The sequence below is a fragment of the Saccopteryx leptura genome, chromosome 5, assembly GCF_036850995.1.
Source record: "Saccopteryx leptura isolate mSacLep1 chromosome 5, mSacLep1_pri_phased_curated, whole genome shotgun sequence".
Taxonomy (NCBI): Eukaryota; Metazoa; Chordata; class Mammalia; order Chiroptera; family Emballonuridae; genus Saccopteryx; species Saccopteryx leptura.
This window is the reverse complement of record NC_089507.1, coordinates 217,603,662-217,631,564: the sequence shown is the minus strand read 5'-3', so window position 1 is coordinate 217,631,564 and position 27,903 is coordinate 217,603,662. Positions and strand designations below refer to the sequence as shown.

At 46.6% G+C, this 27,903-nt stretch overlaps 1 protein-coding gene across 1 annotated transcript; it reads left to right on the top strand.

Annotated features, from left to right (window-relative positions):
• The first annotated feature begins 312 nt into the window (after positions 1-312).
• On the top strand, positions 313-27,756 carry LOC136405154 (zinc finger protein 343-like). The gene is made up of 6 exons (XM_066384236.1): positions 313-373; positions 1,352-1,598; positions 1,779-1,837; positions 22,882-23,008; positions 25,906-26,091; positions 26,834-27,756. The coding sequence occupies exons 2-6, from the start codon at positions 1,478-1,480 to the stop codon at positions 26,854-26,856; spliced, it is 516 nt and encodes a 171-aa protein (XP_066240333.1). The 5' UTR covers positions 313-373; positions 1,352-1,477; the 3' UTR covers positions 26,857-27,756.
• Positions 27,757-27,903: the final 147 nt, after the last annotated feature.

Here is a 27,903-nt window from a genome sequence, read left to right as displayed (position 1 = left end):
AGTTTTGATCCTCAGTCAGGAATCAATCAATGATTGCATAAATACGTGGGACGACAAACCCATGTTTCTATCTCTCTCTGTTTCTCGTTTCTCTCTCTCTCTCTCTCTCTCTCTGTTTTCCTCTCTCTTTAAATAATAAATAAAAAATTTAAAAAACGGGTCGACTCTCAGTTTACAAGACAATGTGAAGATATATTAAAGTGGTTTAAAGCTCGCTGTTTTTCAGCCAATGGGAGGCGAAGCCTGAAGGGTTTCTGGGAATTGTAGTTCTTGCTCAGGTGACCCCGTAGATCACGTGACCTCTGCAGCTAGTTCCAATAAGCGTGGCTTTCCCGGATCGTGTACCGCGCTTGAAGGAGGGATGAGAGAGGCGGTGAGTAGGGTTAGGAGCCGTGCTGGGAGCTTGGTTGGACCGGGATGAGTGAGGCCTGGTGTGCAGTAGATGAAACGGGAAGTGCGGGAAGTTTTGGAGCAGAGACGGGGCCCCAGACGTGTATTTAGTGGCAGGGAAATGGGATGAGATTTAGCTTGCTAGAAGACGTGAGTTGCGGGTCCTACCGGGGTCCTTCCTTCTCTCGCTGGAGCGGGTGAGCAAGAATTTTCATATAATTTTTTGTGTGTGTGTGACACAGACAGAGAGAGAGTCAGAGAGAGGGATAAACAGGGACAGACGTTCAGGAAGGGAGAGAGATGAGAATCATCAGGTTTTTGCTGCGGCACCTTAGTTGTTCATTGACTGCTTTCTCATAGGTGCCTTGACCTTGGGGTTAAAGCAGACCCAGTGCCCCCTTGTTCTAGCCAGCGACCTTGGGTCTAATTTGGTGAGCTTTGCTCAAACCAGATGAGCCCGCGCTCAAGCTGGCAACCTTCTAGTTTCAAATCTGGGTCCTCCGCGCCCCAGTCTGACGCCCTATCCACCGCGCCACCTCTGGTCAGGCTCATCATTTTTTGGAGGAATTGGACTGATTCTGGGCCATACAATTCACATAGGGAGGTGGCTGTAGGCGTGCTTCTCCGAGGTTTATTTGGGCTCTGGGCACAGAAGTTCAGCCAGAGCTAAATAGACAATCCCTGTGGTGGGTGGGGGTACAGAGCCGACCACATAGCCCCCCCCCCCTGCTTTTGCCAAGGGGACACCTACTTGGGTCATGCGTGTGTGAATGGTTGTGGGAACCCCGGACTGATTGTGAATATGGAGTTCTGGGTTTTGGGGCTTGTTTGTGTGGGGCTGACTCTGGCCCAAGTCGGTGAGTGAGTGGGGATACGGTTGGGGTGGGAGCTCTCAGAACCTGCAGTGCCTGATTTGTACAGTAAGGAGTGTGGAAACGTCACATTGCTGCTCCACCCGCAGGTGCTGGCTTCGTGGAAACACGGGGGCTTTCACAAAAACAGTTCGTAAAGTGAGCAGGAGCAGAAGTCAATCTTGTTGATAAAACAATGTCTACCTGGCCAGGTGGTAGGATTTCAGGGCCAACAGATGTCTGACCCTGGGGTTGTGACATTGTCTGATCCTTCAGCCCTGGGAGAGCAGGACCGGGAGGAGAACAAAGAAGACATGGAGACCATGAAGAATCTGACCCTAAATCATGTGGCTAAAGGTGAGAGTTGTTGAGAGTCTGGAGAGGTGAGGAGGAGGAGTAAGGCTCTAGGCTTAGCTGAGAGCACTGTAGTGACCCCAGCTGAGTCAAGGGACTGCTCCCACTGTCCTGGGCTCCGAGGAGCTGCTCCCCGGGGCATTCTGAGAGGCCTGCACCCTCAGAGCTTTGTTCTTCCCCTAGGTCTGCCTTCCAGCTGCACTGACTCGCTCCAAGAAAAGGAGGGAAAGCCCAAAACACTGGTGAGTTGGGGTTACATTTTTTTCATTTTTTTATTATGAAATGCTGGCTCATTTTCCAGAGAGTAGCCAAACTGGATAGTCTCTTTTTTTGAGAATGGAAAAAGCAATCAACAATAGACGTTCATTCCTCTTTCAGGCACCGTGTTGGTCAGTATGAAATGACTCCTGCATTTGTGTTTTATTTTCATTGTTGGAAAATCTACCCAAGATTAGTAGAGCCCTGAAAAGTGCAAAATATAAGGGATAGTTTTGAAAAACGTTATTAAAAAATTTAAATTTACTATTTGATTTTATTTCACATCACACTAGGTAAAGTTATTGTCTTTTTTTTTTTTTTTTTTAAGAGTCAGAGAGAGGAATAGACAGGGACAGACAGGAACAGAGAGATGAGAAGCATCAATCATCAGTTTTTCGTTGCGACACCTTAGTTGTTCATTGATTGCTTTCTCATAATGTGTCTTGACTGCGGGCATTCAGCAGACCAAGTAACCCCTTGCTTGAGCCAGCGACCTTGGGTCCAAGCTGGTGAGCTTTTGCTCAACCAGATGAGCCCGCGCTCAAGTTGGCGACCTCGGGGTCTCGAACCTGGGTCCTCGGCATCCCAGTCCGATGCTCTATCCACTGCGCCACCGCCTGGTCAGGCTCAAGTTACTGTATTTTGCAGCGGACATCTTTTTACTTTTTTACTATTGATATCTTTGAACAAGGGGAGAAGCAGAGCATAGTGTGGAGGAACAGTATTTTAAAAATACGTGAATTTGAACTCAAAGAACATGAACAGAATAGTTCACAAAAAAAGGAATTTTTGCAGGAAAGACTGAGTTTTTTACTCTGGGTTGAGAGGTCCTGCTGTTGTTTCCCCTAAACTGGGAAGGATGTTCTTAATCACTTGCTTGTTTGCCTAGTTAAATATTCTGAATGAGGTGATCTTTTTTGTTCTTAGAGGCTATGAAGGAAGGGTCCTCATGAAATATCCCCCAGCCAAACTTTTTCCATAAGAATGTGTAGGGTCTCAGACACTCCCGAATGGGTAGTTCTCTCGGACCCTTCCTCTTAAATGCACCCAGTGGGAGGCCCATTTTGCAGTCCTGGCTGAAGCTTCCTGGTCTGATTATGTGTTCTTCCAGGGTTTGGTGAGATTTGTACATACTTAAAATTCTTTTTTTTTTTTCTTTCTGTCTTAGTCTATTGTTTTAACTAGCTTTTTATAGGACTCAGACTGGTTTTGTGGTCTGGTGATGTTGTGTAGCTCATTCGTGCTTTGATTGTTTTTTGTTTTTTTTTATTCTCCCTCAGGTTACATAAGTAGATCAGGCAGAACGGCCAATTGAGCCTTGCTAAAAGAATAGTCATTTCTGGAGGGGGAGGGTCAGCGTGTTTGTGCATGTCCAGGCGTCTCCTGCTGATGAGCCACATATTTGGGGGCAGTAGTCTTTATTGAACTCGCCAGGATGAGTCAGAAAACATGAACAATGAGGAGAGCCACAGCCTGAGGAGGGAGCGGGGTTGGTCTCCAGAGTTGCCTCAGAGTTTCACTTTTTTTTTGGTTTTGTTTATTTATTTATTTTTTACAGAGACAGAGTGAGATTCAGAGAGAAGGATAGATAGGGACAGACAGACAGGAACGGAGAGAGATGAGAAGCATCAATCATCAGTTTTTCGTTGCGACACCTTAGTTGTTCATTGATTGCTTTCTCATATGTGCCTTGACCGCGGGCCTTCAGCAGACCGAGTGACCCCTTGCTCGAGCAGCGACCTTGGGTCCAAACTGGTGAGCTTTTTGCTCAAACCAAATGAGCCCGCGCTCAAGTTGGCAACCTCGGGGTCTCGAACCTGGGTCCTCGGCATCCCAGTCCGACCCTCTATCCACTGCGCCACCGCCTGGTCAGGCTCAAAGTTTCACTTTTAATCTCCTGGGGAGAGATACAGGGTGTGAAAGAAAGAAAGAACCTACAAATATAAGACTGCGAGAAAGTCTAAATAAATTTTCCTGTTATGTAAAATGAAAACAGCTTTTCAGTTCTCTGTTGAGTTATACAGTCTCCCTGGACTGAACATTCACTCTTTCTTTATGGGTTACGAGTTGTGTGTTGAAATATACGCTGTGGACAGCAAGTCCTTTTAAAATAAAACTTTTCTGCCCATCTCTAACTCTTCCATCTCAAAATTCCTCAGAATGGTGCATCCTCAAGGTTACCTTCCTGAACAAACACTGTTTCAGGCTTCAATTTTTTTTTTTTTTTTGACACAGAGCATGAAAGAGGGACCGATAGGGACAGACAGGAAGGGACAGAGCTGAAAAAGCATGAATTCTTCATTGCAGCAACCTTACTCTTTAATCATTACTTTCACGCTTGTGTTTGAGATGGGAGCTGCAGCACAGGGAGTGACTCCTATTCAAGCCAGTGATATTAGACAGAAGCCAGTGACCATGGGGTAATATTATGAACCCACGCTGAAGCCAGTGACCCCACACTCATGCTCTTGAGTCCATGTTCCAGCTGGATGAGCCCGCACGCAAGATGGTGATATCGGGGATTCAAACCTGGGTACACTGCATCCCAGTCTGATGCTCTATCCAGTGTGAGCCTGCCTGGTCAGGCCAAGTTTCAAATTGATTCACAAATCTCCTCTAAGGAAATCATAAATGTCTAGGGTCCAGGAATGGGTGTATGTGTCATCTCTTCACCCCTTTGTCTTTAATTCAAAGCCATAGTCATGGCCAGAAGAATTTGGAATATAGAACTGTGTACTAGGGAAAGAACTGGGCCAAGTTTTGTAGATCTAGACCCCCCAGTGCCACAAAATTTATGCATTGTGTTTAGAAAATTGATGGTGACTTGCTCTTCATTAACAAATTGCTTGTTAATAGGTACCGATCACGTTCAGGGATGTGGCCGTGGTTTTCACAAAGGCGGAATGGAGGAGGCTGAGCCCTGCGCAGAGGAGCCTGTACAAGGAAGTGATGCTGGAGAACATCAGGAACCTGCTCTCGCTGGGTGAGGCTGTGTTCTGTCCTTCCTTACTGCGGTAGCGGGATGGACCCCCTACCGTGGAACAGAAAATGTTCTAGACACTTAGAGCCACACAGAAGTGAGGGAATAGCAGCCCCTACCCATGGGGACTTTCTTTTCCCAATGTGTTGAGACAAATAAGAAAGAGGGAGCTTCCCATGCAGGGATAGGATGGTACGTTAGATGTTACTAAGCACTTTCTAGTAAAAAATAATGATTAAATGAAGCAGGATAAAGGAGTATCGAGTGTGACAGGGTGGAGGGCTGAATTTAAAATCAATGAGTAGGTAACATTTGACCAAAGACGTAATGTGGTGATGGAGTTAGGCTCTGTGTGTCTAAGGCAAGAGCATTTCAGTTGGAGACGTGTTGGCGCTAAGGCATTAAGGAAGGGATGTCCCTGCAGGGTAAGGACTGTAAGGAGTCCGGTGGGACTGGAAGTGCCCTCTGCACGTGGCAGAGTAGTGAGAAATGCCTTCTCTAACCATTGGAGGTTTGCGTTTCATGAGCTAGTTTTTTTCTCTTTCATTTAGAAAAGTACATTGATTCTTTAATGCTAGGTGGATAAATATTTTTAATTGCAACATTACCCTGAGTCAGCCATTGGCCACTTTTTCTATAAAGGGCCAGAGGATAGCTAATTTAGGTGTTTTGTGGGCGATGCAATCTCTAACCGCTCTGAACTCTCTCTCTGTCACGCTGAAGTAGCCAGGACGGTATGTAGATGAATGAGTATCATTGTGTCCCTCTAACACTTTCTGTCTGGAAACCAAAAGACGAATTTCCCATCGTTTTTATTTGTCATGGACTATTATTCTTTTGGTTTGTTTTTCTCTCTTTACAATGTAAAAACCATCCTGAGCTTATGGACATTTCAAGAAACAGAGGGGAGGATTAAATATTAGGTCAGAAGCTCTATTTTTTTCACAGATGGTTCTAGATCTGTGCTCTTCAGTGCAAATATCATGTGAGCCATAGGGATAATTTTAAATTTTGTGGTAACTACATGTTTTAATAAAGTAAACATACCTGGATGAGATTAATAAATATTTTGTCATCTAATCTATCAAAATATTATTTCAAAATGTAATCAAAATATAAAACAGATGCTGAGAGAAAGGGGCGGGGTGTGTAACGTCGGAGTGGACGAGGGAACGAGACAGGCAGGCCTGAGCCGCTGGCGTCGTCCTGACCCGCTGTAACCACCGTGAGCTCGCCCGCCAGAAGAATATGAAAAAGCAAAGTGACTCGGTTAAGGGAAAGTGCTGAGATGATGGGCTTTCTGCTGCTGCCCGCAAGCAGAGGTCCCCCAGCCTGACCAGGCGGTGGTGCAGTGGATAGAGCGTAGGACTGGGATGCAGAGGACCCAGGTTCGAGACCCCGAGGTCGCCAGCTTGAGCGCAGGCTCATCTGGTTTGAGCAAAAGCCCACCAGCTTGAACCCAAGGTCGCTGGCTTCAGCAAGGGGTTACTCAGTCTGCTGTAGCCCCATGGTCAAGGCACATATGAGAAAGCAATCAATGAACTACTAAGGTTTTGCAACACGCAACGAAAAACTAATGATGATGCTTCTCATCTCTTTCCGTTCCTGTCTGTCTGTCCCTGTCTATCTCTCTCTTTGACTCACTCTCTGTCTCTGTAAAATAAATAAATAAATAAATAAATAAAATAAATATATAAAACAATAACTTTTTAAAGTATTTTTAAGTGAGATCCACAGAGCCAAACAGAAATACTCCCGCAGGGGTCCTGAGAGGGATCCACCCACAAGGCTTCTCCTGCAGGAAGCTGTGCCCACCTGCGGCCATTGCTTTGTTGCTTGGCAACAGAGCTATATTAATGCCTGAGGCAAGGCCATGGAGTCATCCTTGGCTTCTGAGTTTATCTTTCTCTAACTGAGTCATGGCTGGAAGGGGTAAAGAGAGAGAGATAGGCAGAGAGAAGGTGGATGGGAGAGGAGGAGAAGCAGATGGTTGCCTCTCCTGTTGCCCTGACCAGGAATCACACCCTGGACACCTACATGGTAAGCGGACGGTCTACCACTGAGCCGACAATTCAGGACCCAATGTTCATTTCATGTATTGCCTCTTGTTAAGCTCTGTCTGTTCTGGAATCTTGGCAAAAGTTCTACCTCTGACTTGGTCTGCTATTCTCTTTTTCTTTTTTTTTGTGACAGAGACAGAGAGAAGTACAGATAGAAAAAGACAGATTGGAAGGGAGAGAAATAAGAAACATCAATTCTTTATTGCAGCACCTAATGTCTCATTACTGCTTCCTCATATATGCCTTGAGTTGGGGACTACAGCAGAGTGACCTTTTGTGCAAATCTGTGACTTTGAAATCAAGCTGGTGAACCTTGCTCAAACCCCATAAACCCACGCTGAAGTTGGCAATCTCGGGGTTTCGAATCTAGGTCCTCCGTGTCCCAGTCTGACACTCTATCCATTGCAGCAGCACCTGGTCAGGCTGGGTCTGGTATTCTTAAAATGTAGGGGAAGAGTAGCAATGAGGAAACCACATTGTGGCTTTTACAAATGTGTTTCAAAGTAGCACTAATTCTTCACCAATCTCCACTGGCCCGTGGAAATGCTGTTGAGAAGTGGGATGTTAGTGTGATGAGATTGGTCTAGGCGCAGGGTTCCGGAGTCCTGAAACCATGGGCCGTATCTTTTTTTGTCCATGGCAGAAGTCACATTACTTCATAGAGATCTTAGCACTTAGATATTATTTCTAAGTATTTGTTTGCAGATGGGCATCCTGAAATTCAGGTTCATTTCTTTAACACTGTGTTCAACCCCTGCGTAATGCACCGTTTCCTGTGTTTGGAAACCCTCCTGATTAAGTAACTTTTTCTGTGTTCAGTCTTTTTATTTTTTGGTAATAAGTAAAGTCATGAAGGAGATTTCCACATAGGTCACAGACACTGTCGCCTCCAAGTACACAGGAAGTGTAAACTGGGCTTCAGTGGGAGAATCATGGAGTGTCATGGCTTGGTTGACCTAGAAAGAAAGAGCTGATTTATTGAAGGTATTTACAGGACAGGTTGCTTACCTAGAAGGTTCCCAGTCTGAGTGACATGTAGAAGATGTTTCTGGGATGGTTTCACTGGAGTATGAAGAAAAGGGACTGTGTAGAAACGAAACCTAAAGAAATCATTGGTGGAAACAAATGACATTGTACACATATGATTAATAACAGGTGTGTCAGGAGGGCACTGGTTTTCCTGAGACCATTTGGGACTCCCTGCAGCCTGTTGGGGCTTCTCTGACTGAACTTTTTTTTCTCCAGCAGAATCAAAGCCAGAAACGGACCCTCATTTTTTCCACCTTTCGGCCTTCCCTCGGGAGCCGCTGCCCAGCCAGCAGGTGCTTCCCATGTGCTCGGACATGTGTGACTTCCATCCGGGGGATTCGGGCCTGTGGCATCAGGGCTGGACATCTTTTTCTCAACGATCCTGGAGAGAAAACACATATGGTGGACGCAGAGAAGATGGCTTGAGACTTTTGTTTGTTCCGACAAAGGAGGGGGAAACCTCAGGCACATTCCGCAGCCCACCCAGGGGACATTCTAGGAAAGGTCATGCGGTGCTAGAAATAGAGCCCAGCTCAGCCCAAAGGGTCACCACTGTGCAGACAAAAAAAGGGAGAAAGGCATTAGAAACCCCGAGGTCCCGATCTGTGAGCTGTAGCGAAAACGAATCAGACTGCAGCCTGGAATCAAACGTTATGACAAACCAGGTGACCCTCTCAGGGGAGATGCCCTACGTTTGCAACCAGTGTGGGCGAGGCTTCACACGTCCATCACACCTCCTCAGACTCCCAGGGGCGCCCTCATCCACAGAGAGGCCTTTCCTGTGTGATGAATGTGGCAAAACATTTGGTGATAAATCAGATGTCACGGTACACCAGTGGACTAACTCGAGGGTGAAGCCCTTTGTGTGTCTTGAGTGTGGAAGAGCATATGATTATAAGTCAGAGCTCAGGAGACATCAACTGACTCACTCAGGGGAGAAGCCCTTCGTGTGCCTACAATGTGGACGAGGATTTATCACTAGGACAAAACTCAATATACACCAAATGACTCACTCGGGGGAGAAGCCCTTCGTGTGCCCAGAGTGTGGACGAGGATTTCTTACTATTTCAATACTCAAGGCACACCGTATGACTCACTCGGGGGAGAAGCCTTTTATGTGCCCAGAGTGTGGAAAAGGATATATTTTTAGGTCAGCGCTTAGGACACACCAGAGGACTCACTCCGGGGAGAAGCCCTTTGTGTGCCTAGAGTGCGGAAGAGGATTTCGTGATAACGGACAGCTACGGAGACACCAGAGAACTCACTCGGGGGAGAAATCCTTTGTGTGCCCAGAGTGTGGACGAGGATTTTTTTTTAAGTCAAAACTCAGGGAGCACCAGAAGACTCACTCGGGAGAGAAGCCCTTCATGTGCACAGAGTGTGGACGGGGATATATTTATAGGTCTGTCCTTAGGATACACCAGATGACTCACTCGGTGGAGAAGCCCTTCTTGTGCATAGAGTGTGGACGAGGATTTCTTTTTAAGTCAAAACTCAGGGAGCACCAGATGGTTCATTCAGGGGAGAAGCCATTTTTGTGCCCAGAGTGTGGACGAGGTTTTCGTGATAATGGACAGCTACGGAGACACCAGAGGACTCATTTGGGGGAGAAGCCTTTCATGTGCCCAGAGTGCGGACGAGGATTTGCTTATAAGTTATCCCTCAGTAGACACCAGAATACTCACTTGGGGGAGAACCCCTTCATGTGCCCAGAGTGTGGACGAGGATTTGGTTGTAAGTTAGCCTTCAGGAAACACCAGAGGACTCACTTGGAGAAGAAGCCGTTCATGTGCCGAGAGTGTGGACAAGGATTTTGTTATAAGTTAGCCTTCAGGAAACACCAGAGAACTCACTCGGGGGAGAAGCCCTTCATGTGCCCAGAGTGTGGACGAGGATTTTGTTATCTGTTAGTCTTCAGGAGACACCAGAGGACTTGTTCGGGAGGGAATCCTTAGAAGTGCGGTTGCTGTGGATGAGGCTTTAGCTAGAAAGTAGAAATTCTTAATCAGCAGAGGACACAATCGAGGAAAAGCATAACATTTTCATGGAGTTTGAGTGAAGTTTTAGCTACAAGTCTGATGTCATCAGACAGCTGTGGACACATGGAGGGGGAAGCCTTGTGTATGCAGGGATCATGATCAAGACGTCAGCAATCAGTGAGACCTCATCTTACATCAGAAAGACACCCGACTGTCTCCCTGTGTGTGTGTATAGTAATTGAACTTGCAGAGATGTGTTGCCTGTCATCAGGCACCAAGGACACATTTACCAGAGGAGTTGCATGCATGCAGCATGCAGGTAGCTCTAGCCGTAAGTCAGCTCCCATTGCACAAGGAGGATGCACTTAGAGAAGAAGCGTGTGTGCAAGGACTGTGGGTGAGGTGTTAGCACACATTGAACAGTTACAGAACAGCCAGTAACCAACAGGCAGGCACATGATGGCGTACTCAGGGAGGGGCCATGTGTTTGCAGGGATTTTGGACAGGGATCCTGTGATCATGTGTTCTTGTTTTCGTGCTCAGAAAAGATTTTTCAGTGGGGATCCTGTGGAGCTCTGCTCAGATCACCTTATCAGGACCCAGGATCCTGCAGCTGGTGATAACTGCTGCTGATGGGTATGGTGATGAATTCTTCTGTAGGACCTGCTGTCAGCCACAGGGAATGGCCCCTTCACACAGCGTGACTCCTGCCCATGAGTAATTGAGATGGGCAGACAAAACCTCACCTCTTGACTTTGTTTGGTTCAGACGGTCATCCTGGGTCAGGAGTGCCCATGAGATCTCAGCTGTGAACACATTGCAGGTCAGCTTCTTCCTCTGCCCATTCCAGCACTCATTCACCAATAAACCACTCAATTCTCCATCCATTGTTTCTCCAGGGACTCCACTCTCAGGAGACATCTTAAGTGTATAAGGAGAATAGTCACAGCTCTGACTGTATACCACCTCTCACAAATTCCAGCGTATACGTTCTATGTGTGTGAGATGAATGGGCACAGATTAGGGAAAAGCTCACCTCAGGATGCATCATAGAACAGCTGCTTTGTAGGCAACCAGCCATCTAACTTGGAACCCTGTATGACCTGATTGGGAAACATTAGTTAACAGTCCTGAGTGAATGTGTTTTGGATGCAACACCGACACTGTGTGTGTGAGTGACCTTTGTGCAGACACAGAAATGCTCCTGAAGGGGCTTTAGAAAACTAGGCTAGAGGTTCTAGATTTTCTCTTCCTTTGTGCTTGTTAATTAGCAAAAGAAAAATAATGTTCTGACCCATACTAGCCCTTAATTCACCTTAGCAAAAAGGCCCATATTCATTCATTATTTCTTCTCATCTGCTGATCTTCCTCTTTTGTAATCCTGTTGCTTTTGTTATTGTAAAGTTGTTTTGTTCTTTGCTCAATAAAAACTGTGAGAAACTGGGCTCCTCTTCCTCTTGCAATCAGTTTCTGTCTTGAGTAGGTTTGCTTTTGCGCCCCCCCCCCCCCCCCCCCCCCCAGGACTCTGGATGCTGGTAGTTCTGATTGGGCTGCATTACTACAGTAAGTTAGGATAAACTTTAGGTGGCCAGGAAGGGACTTGTGATACCTTAGCAATCAGTCATACCTCACAGTGCTACAGGGGACACTCAGGGAGAAGACAGATGTGGGTGGAGTTTATCCTGTTGTGTCTTCTCAAGCTTCCAACAGGACATTCTTATTCCTGTGAATAACTACCTCTGTTATGAGTCACCTTTGAGGAGCTCTCAAAAGTCCTATACCCTTCCCCACTCTGTATAGAGAGTGACGATGTCACTAGGTACTCAATAGACATGTCTTTATTTTTTCACTTTTTATAATTGGAATAAAGAGATAAAAGATTTCATTGATGTCACGTAAGAATGACCACTGTTATATTTTTGTTGGGTAAATATTGTAGGTTTGCTCCTTTGTACTGGGGCACTACCCTGTGTGTCTAGTGTAAGGAAGGCTGCAGGTGCTTGTCCTCAGGGCAGCAAATTACAAACTGTGTTTTGCCTCCCTGCTTGGGAGGGACAATTGTTTCGTATTCTTTACTGGAGAATGGTTTTATCCCCCAGCCTGTTTTTGCAGGGAGTTCATAGGGAGAGAGGGAGTGTTGAGGTGCTTGGGAGCCTTGCTCTGACTTGTGAGGGCTCAGGGCTCCTGTAAAGCCTGAGAATGAGTCTGGGCTTGGGAGCCTTGAGTGAGAGGGAAGCGGCCTTTTCTGCCTGTTTGACTTGCGTTATAAGAGTAAGAAACAGAATGGCCCATGGTAAAGCCAGTAGCCGCGGCCACCATCACAGCTGCCTGGCTCATGCAGGTTGGCATTTGATTCGGACAGACAGTAATGAAACAAGGAAGCCATGAGCTGGTGGGCCATTACCTTTAATCCTAACTTGCACCCAGTGGGCAAGAAATACACACAGTGGGGAAAACACTTCCCTTTCCATTAAGGGCTCCCAAAGCCACTGATTCATTCACGTATTCCTAGAATCAAAGGTTTTTACCTCACCAACCTTATTCACCTCTGTTCCCCATCTCCTTCTCTCTGCACAAACTGGCTTCTTCAGCACTCCGCCACTTGGCTACCTCTCTCTCCAATACTAATTTCAGGAACAGAGAGTATGCAAAAAGAAAGTCTCTTATACAAAGCCACTTATCTGAGGCAAAAATGGGATTCCTCATAAGAGTGCACCACCCCACATCATGCAACAGTCAAGGGTGTGGGGAAAAGCTTAGTGTTGAGAAGATTTTAGGATTAAAAGGGTGGAAAAGGCTTACTGTTAAAACTAAGCCTTAGGCTATAATGACTTTGCCAGTTTACAGCCTATCTCTCACACCTCATGCAATGTATAAGCGAACAAACATACATATCATATTTACAAACTTATTTGACTGACACCCACCATTTCCTGTCTCCAATATTCCTTTGCCTGCTGCAGGAATCCATTGTGAACCTGCATCTGCATGGCCATGGCATTGGCCACTGGCTTTACAATTTTCATACACAATTTTTCCAAATATTTTCCTGTCCTGTTTCAGTAATGTTTTGTTTTTTTTTTTTGTTTTTTTTTTTAGCTCAGTCTGTGCCCCTTACTCACACATGCATCTGGAAAATAATTCACATTCATAGCCCAAGTTTCTTGCATGTAAAGCCAGTAGCCACGGCCACCGTCACAGCCGCCTGGCCCATGCAGGTTCTCATTGGATTCGGACAGTCAGTAAAGAAAGAACGCAGCCAAAAACTGGTGGGCCATTATCATCTTTAATCCTAGCTTGCACCTGGTGGGCAAGTAAAACACACACTGGGCTCCAAAACCCACTCATTCAGTGCTCACAAAGCTACTGACTTATCCGAGTTTCCTAGAATCAAAGGTTTCTAGTTCACCAGTCTTATTCACCTCTGTTCCCCATCTCCTTCCTTCTCCCTGCACAAACTCTGCACAAACTGGCTTCTCACTCAGCACTCCACCATCTTGGCTGCTTCTCCTAGCCTCCTCCATGTGGCCTGTCTCTGCTCTCCTCTCTAATTTTAATCCTAGGGACCCCTTTAATCCAATATACAAATAGGGAAGTCTCTGATACAAAGTCACTTATCTGAGGCATGATGGGATTCCTCATGAGAGTGCACCACCCCACATCAAAAAGGGTGGGAAAGGCTTAGTCCTATAACCAAGCTCCAAGATATAAGTATCCTGCCCGCCTGCAGCCCACCCCCAACACACATTAATGTAATCACACACATCACAAGTGATCACCTGGGCAACAGGCTTCCATGTGGGCAGCACCATCTTTAACAAAGTAAGCATAATATATTTTATCTACCCAACACTGCCTAAATCCAACTCTTCTTTTTTTTTTTTTTTTTTTGTATTTTTCTGAAGCTGGAAACAGGGAGAGACAGTCAGACAGACTCCCGCATGCGCCCGACCGGGATCCACCCGGCACGCTCACCAGGGGCGACGCTCTGCCCACCAGGGGGCGACGCTCTGCCCACCATGGGGCGACGCTCTGCCCACCAGGGGGCGATGCTCTGCCCCTCCAGGGTGTCGCTCTGCCGTGACCAGAGCCACTCTAGCGCCTGGGGCAGAGGCCAAGGAGCCATCCCCAGCACCCGGGCCATCTTTGCTCCAATGGAGCCTTGGCTGCGGGAGGGGAAGAGAGAGACAGAGAGGAAGGAGAGGGGGAGGGGTGGAGAAGCAGATGGGCGCTTCTCCTATGTGTCCTGGCTGGGAATCGAACCCGGGTCCCCCCCGCACGCCAGGCCGATGCTCTACCGCTGAGCCAACCGGCCAGGGCTAAATCCAACTCTTGAAGAAGAAATAAGTTTTAAATAAATCTAGTAGATTTGCTGGGGAATCTGAACCTTTGTGTGGAGTGGATGATCGAGGTTCCAGAGGGGAGGGGTGTCTCTGGTCACCTAGGACTGAATGGCTGCTTCTCTTAAATGATGACTCCCATTGGCTGCTGTAAAGGCTCCTGTATGGCCAGTATCCACGGCCACCATCACAGCTGCCTGGCCTGTGTAGGTTCGGGTTTGATTTGGACAAATGGTAATGAAACAACGGAGCCAAGAACTGGTGGGCCATTGCCTTAATCATAGCTTGCATCCGGTGGGCAAGAAATACACACGGTGGGAAAACACTTTCCTTTGCATTCAGGGCTCCCAAGGCCACTGACTTATCCGAGTTTCCTAGAATCAAAGGTTTGTACCTCACCAGCCTTATTCACCTCTGTTGGGTAGATAAAGTGTATTATGCTCACTTTGTTGAGGATGGCGCTGCCCACGAGGAGGCCGTCGCCCAGGTGATATTAATGTGTGTTGGGGGCAGGCTGTGGGCAAGCAGGATCCTTGTAGCCTGGAGCTTGGTTTTGGGATTAAGCCTTTCCCACCCTTTTTGATGTGGGGTGGTACAATCCTATCATGCCTCAGAAAGTGACTTTGTATTAGAGACTTCCCTATTTTGTATATTGGATTAAAGGTTTGGATTTCTACACTATAAAATAGGGGCAGAACGGGAGCTTGCTCTTGGTTCCTGAGATTATCATTAGAGGAGAGAGCAGAGAAGAGAGCAGAAGGAGGCCACGTGGAGGAGGCCAGGAGAAGCAGCCAAGATGGCGGAGTGTTGAGTGAGAAGAGAGTTAGTGCAGAGTTTGTACAGGGAGAAGGAAGGAGATGGGGAACAGAGGTGAATAAGTCTGGTGAGCTAGAAACCTTTGATTCTAGGAAACTCGGATAAGTCAGTAGCTTTGTGAGCACTGAATGTGAGTGGGTTTTGGAGCCCAGTGTGTGTTTTTACTTGCCCGCCGGGTGCAAGCTAGAATTAAAGATGACAGCCTATCAGTTCTTGGCTCCCTTGTTTCTTTACCAACTGTCCGAATCCAATGCGAACCTGCATGGGCCAGGCTGCTTTGATAGTGGCAGCCATGACGACTGGCTTTACAACCTCTGTTCCCCATCTCCTTCCCTCTGCACAAACTGGCTTCTCCTTCAGCACTCCGCCATCTTAGCTGCTCCTCCTACCTTCTACGTGGCCTTTTCTGTTATCCTTTCTCTACCTTGTCCCACGTGGCCTTTCTCTACCCTTTTCTCCTCTCTAAAGCGAATCTCAGGAACGGAGAGAGAGCAAGCTCCTGGTTTGCCCCGTTTTATAGTGTAGAAATCCAAACCTTTAATCCAATATACAATCAAGGGAGTCTCTGATACAAAGTCACTTATCTGAGGCATAATGGGATTCCTCATGAGAGTGCACCACCCGCTATTACGCAATAGTCAAGGGTGTGGGGAAAAAGCTTAGTCTTAAAACTCAGCCTTCGAAAACAAAACAAAACAAAACTCAACTTTCGGCAATAACGACCCTGCCTGCTTCCACCTTGTCCCCCACACCCAATTCAAACTATAAGTGAGCAAACATATATATCATATTTACAAACTTATTTGACCAATAGCTTCATTCCCTGGGTTTTTTTTTTTTCTCCCAATCTCTTCTCAGGTCTCTGCTGAATAGCTCTCATCCTCATCAAGACATCATTGTTTCTTGATGGTCTGGTGAAGTCCTGCATTTTCATGGACCCTTTATTGGTGACACTCTCTTTAGACTTCCATATTCTAAGTGCAGATCCCTTAACTATGACCTCTCCTCCCATCATGAAACATTGCTTTGGGACTCTCAGCTACTATAAACACCCATGAATACAGCTTCAATGACAAGTCATCTCAGCTCTCCAATTTACGAGTCCTTCTTAGACAGATCATTCTACTAATTTGTCCAAGACAGCTTCGACATACCCCAGCTGTTGTTTCTTGGTCCAATGGTCTGGTGTTTGGCCACACCCTTTCCTATTCCTCCTCCTTCTGGGCACAAATATCCCAATTTGAGAGTTCCACATACCAGAAAAGAATGGAACGACTGAGGTGTGGGAATGAAGAATTGATGCTTCTCATCTCTCTCTTCCTGTCTGTCTGTCCCTATCTGTCTCTCTCTTTGTCTCTGTAACAATAATAAAGTTTTTTTGAGACTATCAAAAAGAGTAAATTGTCCTTACAGAAAAATGCACACATGCATATACACACAAAAGTTCTGTATTCAACTTTCAGGAGTATTAATTTATTCAAGATATCCAGGGAAAGAACCTAAGTTAGGCTCTCACTGAAATCTACACGTGAACTGGAAATAAATTCAGGTGATAGCAGATTGACCTAAGAAGCTGAGAGAAGAATTGTTCCGGACATAAAATGCAGCAGTGCCACAGTAGATGGTGCATTCCTCAGAAAGATCCCAGTCTCCTAAGTGACAGCTCTGAACAGACTAGGAGGGCGGAATAGAATGGTAAGAGCTCCGGGAAATGTTCTCTGGGGATCAAGGATATTCATGTCAGACAATGAGGCCAGAGGAGACTTCCTGGAGGCAAAGAAATCGGAGCCTACACCTCAGGGAGGCTGAGTCCACTAAGTAAACATGGGGCAAGGGTGGAGAGAGAGGAGTTTATTTCGAGGAGGAAATGCGAGGTCTAGGAGGGTGGAACTGTCTACTGGAGTAGGAGGGAAGCCAGGGATGAGGATGGAGCTGTGGGCAAAGTCCAGGTCCAGTCACCTCGGTGCTTAGACCCTCCTTAGAGCTTCCCTGTCCATCTCAGGAAACACTTCATGCCGCTCTATCACGTGGAAGGAGGGGTAGGAGAGAGGAGCTTCATTATAATTTGCGGGAACATGGCTTCCCCACGTCACATTTCAGTTTTCACATCGTGTCCTGCACTCTGTTGTTAAGCCGTCCTGCATTTCTCTGCCACCAGCTGACTTGGAGAGAGGAAATCAAGTGTACAGCATCCACAGTGGGGTGATGCCTTTGCCTTCCCTCGGTGGTTTTCCTGCTAGTAACGTGGGGTGCCCGCAGGGGCGGGCCAGTAGCACGGAGCCACACTTAGAAGCGCTCACGTAAGGAGGTGTGTGTGTAATGCACCTTAAACGCAGTGAGTTTAGCTGGGTCACGGGAAGGGAAAGACATGCAAAAGGGGAGAACAGCCTCACAGCCTGCTCGGTAGACCACCTGGACTCAGAAACAGAAAATGCTTTCTGCACATTGAACCGGGTGAGAAATGGTCTCGAGGGTAAAAACCTCAGGAGATGCTGCCGCAGATCCTTCTGGGAACTGTAGTCTTTCCGATTGAACGGACTACTACCCGGAATTATTGTTTCTTTATATATACTTAGGTAATTTAGGATGAGATCGGTCGAGCTGGCCTGTTTGTTCAGTTGGTTAGAGTATCATCAGGGAATGTGCCAAGATTGCGGTTTCAGTCCCCAGTCAGGGTATATACAAGAATCAACCAATCAATGCAGAAGTTAGTGGAATGAAAAATCCAAGTTTCTCTCTCTCTCTTTGTCTTTCTGACTCCACTCTCTCTCTTTCTAAAATCAATGAATTGAAAATTTGAAAAACGTGTTGGGTGCCACTACTGTATACACTATTTAGATGTTTTATACTCGTAGTTTAGAGGTCGTTGTGTTGCGGCCAATGGGAGGCGATGCCTCCAGGGATTCCGGGAATTGTAGTTCTTTCGCGGATGAGCATGGAGATCACGTGAACCTCTGCTGCTGGTTCTGGTGATCGCGGACTACGGGGGTGACTACCGTGCTGGAAGGAGAGATGAGAGAGGCTGCAAGTAGGGTTCAGCTGTTGTGGGAGCTGGTGGATTGGATCCGGGTGGAGTGAGGCTGGTGTGAAGTAGCTAGTCCGGCGAGTTCATCAGGTTTCATTTTTAGAGCCAGATCGCAAAACCAGATGTGCATTTTCCGGCGGGGAATTGGGAATGAGACTCAGCTTGACCGGAGTATCTGATTTGGGGGCGCTACAGGGGTCCTTCTCTCTCCCGCTGGAGCTAGTGAGCAGGAACTCTCATATCATATTTTGGAGGAATTGAGATGATTCTGGACTGTACAATTCACATAAGGAAGTGGCTGCAGGGCTGTATCCACAAGGTTCAGTTGGGCTCTGGGCACTGTGCTGGGGTGCCAGCCCATGCTAAGGACCCCTGATCCAATTTAGCTCAGTGCTTAAGAGGAAATACAGTGTGTCCATTAAGTCATGGTGCACTTTTGACCGGTCACAGGAAAGCCACAAAAGACGACAGAAATGTGAAATCTGCACCAAATAAAAGGAAAACCCTCCCAGTTTCTGTAGGATAATGTGGCAGCATGTGCGCATGCGCAGATGATGACGTAACACCGTGTATACAGTGGAGCAGCCCATGGCCATGCCAGTCCAGATGTGGACGGTACAGAGGAAAGTTTAGTGTGTTGCCGGGGTCCAGCCCCGGGGGGGGGATCCAGGGGTCCCACAGGAGGAGACGGCGTCGGCGAAAATCGAGTGAGAGAGCCGAATTCTTTTCTTTCTCTTTATTCTCTAGTTAGCATTTACTGCCAGGCATCTCTCTCAATGGCTGGTCTAACATTACTTTTTATGCACACACACTAAGTTACAATCACATGGTATTTTGAATACATCATTGTTTTAGTTTCACTATGGTTACATATTTTTAGATAACAGTTAATTCATATCTAAGCTACAAGTCAGGTGGTAAGTTATTTAAAGTACAGTTATACAATAGTAATATTGGTACAAACTTCTAAAAGATTAGTACTAATTAATAACTCTATTTTACTCTTGTTGTGAGTCAAGGGCACAGAAAGAGATAGCAGACGAAATCATCAAGGACTAGCAGAGGACCACCGCTTGCTCAGGCAAATAGCCTTGAGTTCATGTAGTGTCCTAATTCTTTTCTCACAAGACTACAAAAGGCTTGCTATTAAGAAACTGACATAGTATAAAGAGTAATTTTTACTTAACGATACATAGAGTGCACCTGCAAGATAGCTAGTAGCAACATAATATCAGAAGGCATTAGCTGCTATTGCTGCTATGAATCCCACTACATACCTCTCCTATTCTTGGAAAATACAAAAATCTCATGAGAATGTTTTACTGAGAAAACCCAGTAACTGCCTTCAGTGACAAAACAAGTCTTTAACAAAACATTCTTTACTAGCCAGCTGCACTCCTATCCAAGGCCATGCAACAGGCTACTCCACTACACTTGACCTAAGATTCTAATGTCTAGTTAAACTTTATTTATTTACTATATTTATATACTAGCTAAGTTCTAACTATATTCTTTCTAACATGATTAATAAGAAATTCTCCTACAAACTTAACCCTTTATGAGGGATATCATGGCTAGCCTCTTATGTTTATGAGCCCAGATCAAGGGGCTTACAGGCTTTTCTGTGGAACTTACACCTTCTGTCTCATTTCCAAAGAAATTATTACAAATCTACAGGGAAAGTACGGTACTATTATCCCTGTGCCACAAATAATAGCACACACCCAGAAAAAGGGGGGATATAAGGCCAGATTAATTCAAAAGATTAAAGGGGGAAGTGTCGTTGTGCCTTTCCTTGCGGTGACTTTGTCAACCCGCAGCTGTTGGTCTTACTGCGGTGACTCTATCTTCTTTTGCTGTGACTTTGTCAGCCAGCAGTTGTGGATCTTCTTCTGCTGTGACCTAGTTAGCCAGCATTAGTGGATCGGCTCCCGACAGTGTGTTCTGTGGCTTTTGCTAAATTCAAAGCCGTGACCAGAGTGCAACGTGAATGTCGGCGCGTTTATAACGAAGCGCCACCACATAGGAATAACTTTACTCCGTGGGATAAGCAGTTGAAGGAAATTGGCAGTTTGGTGGAGAAACCCCGTTCTGGTAAGACATCAGTCAGTGATGAGTCTGTAGAGGCTATACGGGATAGCTACCTAAGGAGCCCTAAAAAATCTGTGCGTGAGCCCACATCGAACTGCACTGAATAGGTATGAAACTGGGAGAGTTTTCCTTTTATTTGGTGCAGATTTCACATTTCTATCGTCGTCTGTTGCTTTCCTGTGACCGGTCAGATGTGCACCACGACTTTACGGACACACTGTAGTTTGTAGCTACAGTTGCAAGTAGAAAATTCTAGCAGCCTGAGCAGATCTAATCTTGCTAACAGAGCCAGGGTGTGTTCTTTGTGGGTCAGCCTTGCAGACATTGCAGGAAGACAGTTTGTTATCTTTAGAACAGTGTGGACTTTTACAAGATACTGTACAAACGTTCCGAAACAACTGTAACCTTGTGGTTTTCGCCTTTATTTTTTTTTTAAATTATTTTTATTTATTTATTCATTTTAGAGAAGAGAGAAAGAGAGAGAGAGAGAGAAAGAGAGAGAGAGAGAGAGAAGGAGGGGAGGAGCAGGAAGCATTAACTCCCATATGTGTCTTGACCGGGCACGCCCAGGGTTTTGAACCAGCAACCTCAGCATTCCGGGTCGACATTTGATCCACTGCGCCACCACAGGTCAGACCAGGTTTTTGCCTTTAAATACACCTCTCCCCTTGAGCTCGGGGTTGTGTGTTGTCCCTGCCCCCTCCCCTGCAGCGGTCAGACCGCCAGCCAGAGAAAAAAAGCTCCTCCAAATTCCTAATCGATTTGGGGTCTGGTTCTGTACCTTGTGGGTTACCCCGCAGCAGGCACGGGAGTGCAGCCAGAGCTAAACAGACAGGCGTTCCCTGTGTTGTTGGGGGTGCAGAGCCGACCATATAGGCCCCTGCTTTTGGCAAGGGTCATGTGTGTGTGAATGGTTGTGGGAACCCCGGACTGATTGTGAATACAGAGTTCTGGGTTTTGAGGCTTGTTTGCGTGGGGCTGAGTATGTCCCAAGTCGGTGAGTGAGTGGGGATGCGGTTGGGGTGGGAGCTCTCAGGACCTGCAGTGCCTGATTTGTACAGTAAGGAGTGTGGACACGTCACGTTGCTGCTCCACCCGCAGGTGCTGGCTTCGTGGAAACTTGGTGGGTTTCACAAGGACGGTTTTGTGAAGTGACCTGGGGCAGGAGCAGAAATCTGCTTTGCAATAAAATATAGGTCTACCTGGCCGGGTGGTAAAATTTCAGGGTAAACAACATGCCTGACCCCAGGGCTGTGACATTTGCTGATCCTTCGGCCTTGGGAGAGCAGGACCAAGAGGAGAACAGGAAAGATGTGGAGACCATGAAGAATCTGACCCTACATCATGAAGCTAGAGGTGAGAGTTGTTGAGAGTCTGGAGAGGTGAGGAGGAGGAGTAAGGCTCCGGGCTTAGCTGAGAGCACTGTAGTGACCCCAGCTGAGTAAAGGGACTGCTCCCTCTGTCCTGGGCTCCGAGGAGCTGCTCCCCGGGGCATTCTGGGAGGCCTGCACCCTCAGAGCTGTGTTCTTCCCCTAGGTCTGCCTTCCAACTGCACTGACTCGCTCCAAGAAAAGGAGGGAAAACCAAAAACACTGTTGAGTTGGGGTTACAGTTTTTACTTCATTTTTTTTTTGAAATGCTGGCTCATTTTCCAGAGAATCAGCAAACTGGATATTCTCTTTTCTGGGGAAGAGAAAAAGCAAACAGCATTACATAGTTCATGCCTGTGTCATACACCATGGTGTTCAATTTAGAATGAATCTTTTCTACTCATCTATAACTCCTCTGTCTCAAAATTCCTCCATAGTGTATCCTCACGGTCATGTTTTTGAACACTGTTTCAGGTTTCACCTTTTTTTTTTTTTTTGACACAGATAGAGAGAGAGTCTGAAAGAAGGACCAATAGGGTTAGACAGGAAGGGAGAGAGATGAAAAGGATGAATTCTGCATTTTAGCACCTTAGTGTTCAGTCATTCTTTCACACTTGTGCTTTGAGATGGGAGCTACAGCAGAGGGAGTGACCCCTAGCTCAAGCCAGTGACCATGGACTCAACCCCCTGACCGTGGAGTCATATCTATGAACCCACACTCAAGCTGCAGCCCCCACACTCATGCTGTTGAGTTCAGGTTCCAGCTGGATGAGCCCACGCTCAAATGGTGATATCTGGGATTCAAACCTTGGTTCTCTGTGTCCAAGTCTGATGCTCTATCCACTGTGAGCCTGCCGGGTCAGGCCAGGTTTCAGATTGATTCAGAAATCACTTCTCCAAGGAAATCATAAATGTCTAGGGCCCAGGAATGGGTGTTTACATTGGCTCTGCACCACATGGGTTTTATTTTCATTTGTTTTTGTTTTTTTATTCATTTTAGAAAGGAGAGAGAGAGAGAGAGAGAGAGAGAGAAGGGGGGAGGAGCAGGAAGCATCAACTCCCATATGTGCCTTGACCAGGCAAGCCCAGGGTTTCGAACCGGCGACCTCAGCATTTCCAGGTTGACACTTTATCCACTGCGCCACCACAGGTCACCACATGGGTTTTAATACAAAGCCATCGTTATGGCCAGAAGAATTGAGTGCATAGAACTGTGTACTAGGGAAAGAAGTAGATCAATTTTTGTAGATCCAGATTGACAAGGGCCACAAAATTTATGCATTGTGCCTGGAAAATTGATGGTGACTTGCTTTTCATTAACAGATTACTTGTTAATAGGTACTGATCACATCTAGTGATGTTTCCGTGGTCTTCACAAAGATGGAATGGAGGAGGCTGAACCCTGCACAGAGGAGGCTGTACAAGGAAGTGATGCTGGAGAACATCAGGAACCTGCTCTCGCTGGGTGAGGCTGTGTTCTGTCCTTCCTTACTGCCGTAGCGTGATGGACCCCCTACCGTGGGCCAGAAGGTGTTCTAGACACTTAGAGCCACACAGAAGTGAAGGAATAGCAGCCCCTGCCCGTGGGGTCTTACTTTTCCCAATGTATTGAGACAGATAAGGAACAAGCTTCCTGTGCAGGGATAGGATGGTATGTTAGACAGTGATAAGCACTTCCTAGTCAAAAATAATGATCATATGAAGCAGGATAATTGAGTATCAAGTGTGCAGGGTGGAGGGCTGAATTTAAGATCAATGAGGAGGTAACATGTGACCAAAGATGTAATGTGGTGAGGGAGATAGACTCTCTGTGTCCGGGTCAAGGTGATTTCAGGTGGAGACGTGTTGGCGCTAAGGCCTCAAGGAAGGGATGTCCCTGCAGGGTAAGGACTGTAAGGAGGCCGGTGGGACTGGAAGTGCAGTTTGCACGTGGCAGAGTAGTGAGAAACGCCTTCTGCAACCGTCAGAGGGTAGAGTTTCTTTTTTTTTTTTTTTTTCACTTTTTCCCAATTTTTTTTTTTTTTTTAAATTTTATTTATTCATTTTGAAGAGGAGAGACAGAAAGGAGAGAGAGACAGAGGTAGAGAAGGAGGGGAGGAGCTGGAAGCATCAACTCCCATATGTGCCTTGACCAGGCAAGCCCAGGGTTTCGAACCGGCGACCTCAGCATTTCCAGGTCGACGCTTTATCCACTGCGCCACCACAGGTCAGGCCGAGGTTAGAGTTTCATAAGCTGTTTCTTTCAGTTTTTTTTTGGAAACTTATTTTGATTCTTTAATTTTAGTTTGATAAATACCTTCGACTGCAACATTACTCTGAGTCAGCTGTTGCCCATTTTTTCTGTAAAGGGCCAGAAGATAGCTATTTTTCGTGTTCTGTGAGTGATGCGATCTCTAACTTCTCTGCACTCTCTCCCTGTTGTGCTAAAGTAGCCAGGACGGCACGTGGATGAATGAGTGTCATTGTGTCCCCGTAGGACTTTTTCTGTGGACAAACAAAGTTTGAATTTCATATTGTTTTTATGTGTCATGAACTATTATTCTTTTGACTGGTTTCTGACTCTTTCACAATTTGAAAGTCATCCTGAGGTTGTCGACTGTACAAAGAGAGAGGGGTGGATTAAATAGGTCACAAGCTCTGTTGTTCCCACCCCTTTTTCTAGGTCAGTGCTGTGCTGTGCAAATACAATGTGAGGCACAGAGATAATTTTAAATTTTCTAGTAACTACATTTTTAAAAAGTTTGACGTAAATGAGTGAAATTAACAATCCTATGTTATCAAATCTATCAAAATATTATTTCAACACTATCAAAATATTATTTCAACACTTAATCAAAATATTAAAAAAAATTTTTTTTAATTATTTCTGAAGTGAATAGGAGGGAATCAGAGAGAAGGACTCCCACACGGGCCCCAACTAGAATCCACCCGCAAGTCCTCTGCCCAGCAATGCTCTGCCCACTTGGGGTATTGCTTTGTTGCTTGGCAACAGATATATTTCTGTGCCTATGGTGAGGCGGTGAAGCCATCCGCAGTACCTGGAATCAAACCTGGGACACCTACATGCTAGGCCATGCTCTACCACTGAGCAGACAGGCCAGGTCCAAATGTTCATGTCGTGTATTGACTCTTAAACTGCATTGTCGGTCCTGAAATCCAGGGGAAAGGACCCAACTCTCTCTGGATGTGGGATTCTTGGAGAAGAAGGGGAAAGACAATAATCAGGAAACCACAGTGTGGCTTCTAAAAATGTGTGTCAACGTGGCAGTAACTTTTCATCAATCTCCATTGGCCCAAATAAATCCTGTTGCCAAGTGTGATGTCAGTGTGATTGCGTTGGTCTGGGCGCAGGTTACCAGAATCCTGAAACATGGACCGTGTCTTTCTTGTCCATGGCAGAAGCCACAGTACTTAATAGAAAACTTAGTACTTAGAAATTAATTATTCTCAGTATTTGTTTGCAGATGGGCAATCTGAAATTCAGATTCAATTCTTTTTTTTTCCAGAGAGAGGGATAGACAGGGACAGACAGACAGGAACAGAGAGAGATGAGAAGCATCAATGATTAGTTTTTCATTGCGACACCTTAGTTGTTCATTGATTGCTTTCTCATATGTGCCTTGACCGCGGGCCTTCAGGAGACCGAGTAACCCCTTGCTGGAGCCAGCAACCTTGGGTTAAGCTGGTGAGCTTTTTGCTCAAACCAGATGATCCCGCACTCAATCTGTCGACCTCGGGGTCTCGAACCTGGATCCTCTGCATCCCAGTCCAATGCTCTATCCACTGCGCCACCGCCTGGTCAGGTAGATTCAATTCTTATACACTCTGTTCAATGACTGTGTAATGTACCGTTTCTTCTGTTTGGAAGCCCTCCTGATTAAGTAACTTCTTATGTATTCAGTCTTTTGTGTGTGTGTGTGTGTGTGTGTGTGTGTGTGTGTGTGTGTGTGTGTGTGATTAGTAAAGTCATGAAGCAGATTTCTACATAGGTCATAGAGACTGTACAACAGTCTCCAAGTACAACAGAAGTGTAAACGGCATCACTGGGAGTGTCATGGCTTGGCTGACTTAGTAGAAAGGAACAGCTGGTGGTATTGAAGGTATTTACAGGGCAGATTGCTTACCTAAATAGCTCCCAGTCTGAGTGACATGTAGAAGATGTTTCTGGGATGGTTCCCCATTTTGACATAGAAAAGGGACTGTGTAAAAACAGAACCTAAAGAAATCATTGGTGGAAACAAATGACATTGTACACATATGATTAATAACAGGTGTGGCAGGAGGGCACTAGTTTTCCAGAGACCAGGAGGGACAGCCCTGCAGTCCTGTTGGGGCTTCTGTGACCAAACTTTCTTTCTCCAGCAGAATCAAAGCCAGAAACGGACCCCTGCTCCTGCCAACTTTTGGATTTCTACCGGGAGCCACTGTCCAGCCAGCAGGTGCTTCTTATGTGCTTGGACATGTGTGACTTCTATCTGGGGGAATCGGTCCTGTGGCATCAGGAGCGGACATCTTTTTCTCAGAGTTGCTGGAGAGAAAACACAGAAGGTGAAGGCAGAGAAGATGGCTTGAGACTTTCGTTTGTGAGGACGGAGGAGGGGGAAACCTCAGGTGCATTCCACAGCCCACCCTGAGAACCTTCCAGAGAAGGTCATGCGATGCTAGAAATAGAGCCCAGCTCAGCCCAAGGGGTAACTCCTGTGCAGACAGACGAGGGGAGGAAGGAATTAGAAACCCCAAGATCTGGATATGTAAGCTGTAGCGAATATGAACCAGACTGCAGCCTGGAATCAAAAGTTATTACAAACCAGGTGACCCTCTCAGGTAAGAAGCCCTACATTTGCAGCCAGTGTGGGTGAGGCTTCACACTTAAGTCACACCTCCTCAGACACCCAGGGGCACACTCATTCACAGAGAAGGCTTTCCTGTGTGATGAGTGGCAAAAGATTTGGTGATAAATCAAATGTCACACCAGCGGAGTGACTCGGGGGTGAAGTCCTTTGTGTGTTTCTAGTGCGGAAGAGCATATGCTTATAAATCAGAGCTCAGGAGACATCAACTGACTCACTCAGGGGAGAAGCCCTTTGTGTGCCTGCAGTGTGGACGAGGATTTAGTGATAAGACATTTCTCAGGAGACACCAGAGGAATCATTTAGGGGAGAAGCCCTTCATGTGCCCAGAGTGCAGAAGCGGATTTGATTATAAGTCAGCCCTCAGGAATCACCAGATGACTCCCTTGGGATAGAAACCCTATGTGTGCCTGGAATGTGGACGAGAATATTTTTTTCAGAGACCTCAAGACACACCAAATGACTCACTCGGGGGAGAAGCCATTCATGTGCCTAGATTGTGGACGAGGATTTCATATTAATTCAAAACTCAGGAAACATCAGTTGACTCACTCATAGGAGAAACCCTTCGTGTGCTTGGAGTGTGGACGAGGATTTCGTTGGAAGTCAACCCTCAAAGCACACCAGAGGACTCACTCCAAGGAGAAGCCCTTTATTTGCCCTGAGTGTGGACGAGGATTTAGTTATAAGTTAGCCCTCAGGAGACACCAGAGGACTTACTCGGGTGGGAATCCTTAGAAGTGCGGTTGCTGTGGACGAGGCTTTAGCTGGAAAGCAGAACTTCTTAACCAGTGGAGGACAGATTCAAGGACAAGTGTGACATTTTCGTGGAGTGTGTGTGAAGCTTTAGCTACAGGTCTGATGTCATGAAACACTGAGGACACATAAGGGGGAAGCCTTGTGTTCAGGGATCACTGTCAAGAGTTCAGCAATCAGGCCCTGGCCTGTTGGCTCAGTGGTAGAGTGTTGGCCTGGCGTGCGGGGGACCCGGGTTCGATTCCCGGCCAGGGCACATAGGAGAAGCGCCCATTTGCTTCTCCACCCCCCCCTTCTTCCTCTCCGTCTCTCTCTTCCCCTCCTGCAGCCAAGGCTCCATTGGAGCAAAGATGGCCCGGGTGCTGGGGATGGCTCCTTGGCCTCTGCCCCAGGCGCTAGAGTGGCTCTGGTTGCGACAGAGCGACTCCCCGGAGGGGCAGAGCGTCGCCCCTGGTGGGCGTGCCGGGTGGATCCCGGTCGGGTGCATGCGGGAGTCTGACTGTCTCTCCCCATTTCCAGCTTCAGAAAAAAAAAAAAGAAAGAAATTAATTCCTGCCTGACCAGGTGGTGGCGCAGTGGATAGAGCGTCGGACTGGGACGCAGAGGACCCAGGTTCGAGACTTCGAGGTCACCAGCTTGAGTGTGGGCTCATCTGGTTTGAGCAAGAGCTCACCAGCTTGACCCCAAGGTCGATGGCTCCAGCAAGGGGTTACTCAGTCTGCTGAAGGCCCACGGTCAAGGCACATATGAGAAA

Bases quoted from the DNA above. Each gene is read 5' to 3' on its own strand.
- LOC136405154 (XM_066384236.1), top strand. From the start codon at position 1,478: ATGTCTGACCCTGGGGTTGTGACATTGTCTGATCCTTCAGCCCTGGGA. The intron at 1,599-1,778 runs GTGAGAGTTGTT...TTCTTCCCCTAG, and splicing joins CCTAAATCATGTGGCTAAAG to GTCTGCCTTCCAGCTGCACT. The intron at 23,009-25,905 runs GTGAGGCTGTGT...TTCTTTCTCCAG, and splicing joins CAGGAACCTGCTCTCGCTGG to CAGAATCAAAGCCAGAAACG.